The 2,079-nt window shown below is 39.5% G+C and overlaps 1 protein-coding gene across 1 annotated transcript in view; it reads right to left on the reverse strand.

The window, feature by feature from the left end:
• LOC111384782 (endoglucanase 2-like) overlaps nucleotides 1–602 on the reverse strand; it is a 10,655-nt gene extending 10,053 nt beyond the window's left edge. The window contains exon 1 of the mRNA XM_023009105.1: nucleotides 494–602. Coding sequence (XP_022864873.1) covers nucleotides 494–602 — 109 coding nt within the window. The remainder of the gene's footprint in view (nucleotides 1–493) is intronic.
• Nucleotides 603–2,079: the final 1,477 nt, after the last annotated feature.

A 2,079-nucleotide genomic window follows, 5' to 3' on the forward strand; every position in this document is an offset into this window, starting at 1 on the left:
GCGATTCACATTACTATTATCAATTAGAATAACTTATGGTTGGCTTGGCTGGACAGAAAAATGAAGTATCCAGGCTCCGTTTAGAAAAAACAATAGGAGACTCGACCATAAAAGTGTCCGACGATCCGTACTCGTATAAGGAGCAGGCAGTGATGGACGTGGCCTAAAAGTTTGGCTTGATCGAGAGCTATGAGGTGAGAGCTTTGAGATAAAGGATAAGCCAACTTGTGAGGCCACATGAGATGCATTTAGGGATTCACTCAAAGGCAGAAATAGGTGGTCCTTGCATTTGTGATCGAGCTCCTTACCACATATAGCATTATCCCATAGCAAATAATCCCAAATTGATGGTGTCTACTTAATTTATAATAGCACGCCGTCCTGTCTCAACTTATGTGATAGGTCCATAGGATTAAACATCTTACCAACCTAAACTACTTTATGTCCCCATCTTCAAGGTAGGGTTTTGGGGCGTCGAATATCTTGAACTTACTTTGAGGTTGGAAAATGCTTCTTATAGGTCTCGTGTCAGAGCACCTAAGCACCAATTTCCTTTTGAATGGGCAATTGTTGGGATAGAAAATATAATAAGGAGCAATCATATTTTAAGACTGAACTCGAGATGCCAAGAGACTGTGTGAGCTCAAGCCTCTAGTCCTAAAGTTAACCACCTTATAATGGAGGATGTTCTTAGGCTTACTAGGCTAAGGAATGAAGTACAAACTTCGGGACTTGGTGAGATATTGAGAATGAATGTTACTAGCATGGACCATGAGGTACAATGTCACCTTGTTGATGAGTCCATCCCAAAGGAGATCGAGGCTGGAGATGACTAGGAGCACCACTTTGAAAATTGGTAAGCTTTCTTGACCTCGAGGATGATGCCCTGGGGAGGGTAGTGTTTATTTGAGCCTAACCTTTATCCCCGTACTAGTAAGGAAATGTCAATGTGCTAATCTTTTGAAGGCAACTATTGAGGTCGACCCTTTTGTTAGGTCCAATATTGTAATTGACAATTCTGTGAACAAAATATAGTAAATTGATCACATGTAAAAGTCAAGGACTTAGTTGCAATTTTGAATAGATGAGGTAAATTAGTGTTCGAATCATTGAAGGAGTTCAAGATGTCCAAGAAGATCACATATGACCATCGGAATGCAATTCGAAGTCTAAAGGATAACAAAGAGCAGCACAAGTTATGTTCTAAATTTTCAGTTGTAATTTTCAATGCATTTTTCACATAGAAAAATTAGGATTTGGTTAAGGCTATTTTTAGAATAATTGTAGCCCTTTAAGTTAGCTTTCCAACGCAAGTTGAATCACCTCCATCAAACATCAAAAGAGAAAGTTATGGTGAAAAAACTGACGACTGTTTGGCTTTCGCTTGATTCTCGCTGGCTTTTCGCTCAAGTAAAAAAAACAGAATGGCTTTCGCTTGATTCTCGCTAGATCATCACTCAAGCGACACTCTTATGCGGCAAAACTCCTAGTTCACTTTTTTAAGTGTTTTACTCGGTCCATACCACCAAAACACCTTCAAATATAAATATCCAAGCCCTAGCACGAATTCTGGCGTAGTTGTTGATTGTGCCTCTCTTAGAAAACATATTCTTATCATATTTTTGAAGATCCAAGAGCATGTCCAAGCATTGATTCATTTTAGTTATTCTTGAGATCCAACAACCACATATTGGAGAAAACATCAAAGGTCTGATAATCTAAAACACCTATCTTCCTTAATCTTTTGAGTAAGAGACTCTCTCACTGGGGGATTGAAGCGCAGTTACAAGCATAAGAACATGCAGTTCTTGGTGGTCCACATCAGAGAGACATTCAGTATAGATTAAGAGGCTGTAGGAGACAACAAATTGGGCTGTAAGAGGTAGATTTGGAGGTCTAGCAAGAGGCTAGAGGAATCTACAACAGTAGGAGGCTATAGGAGATAAATCAAGAGTTCTAGTGCTAGAGGTGTCTATGGCAGTAGATCGCAAAGCTGTGGCGACGAGTCTTAACGAGTACAAGGATAGGCTTGTCATTGTATACTCTGAATTGTCTATAATAGAGGTAACTAGCTTGATC

This window comes from Olea europaea, unplaced genomic scaffold (assembly GCF_002742605.1).
Source record: "Olea europaea var. sylvestris unplaced genomic scaffold, O_europaea_v1 scaffold3005, whole genome shotgun sequence".
Classification (NCBI taxonomy): Eukaryota; Viridiplantae; Streptophyta; class Magnoliopsida; order Lamiales; family Oleaceae; genus Olea; species Olea europaea.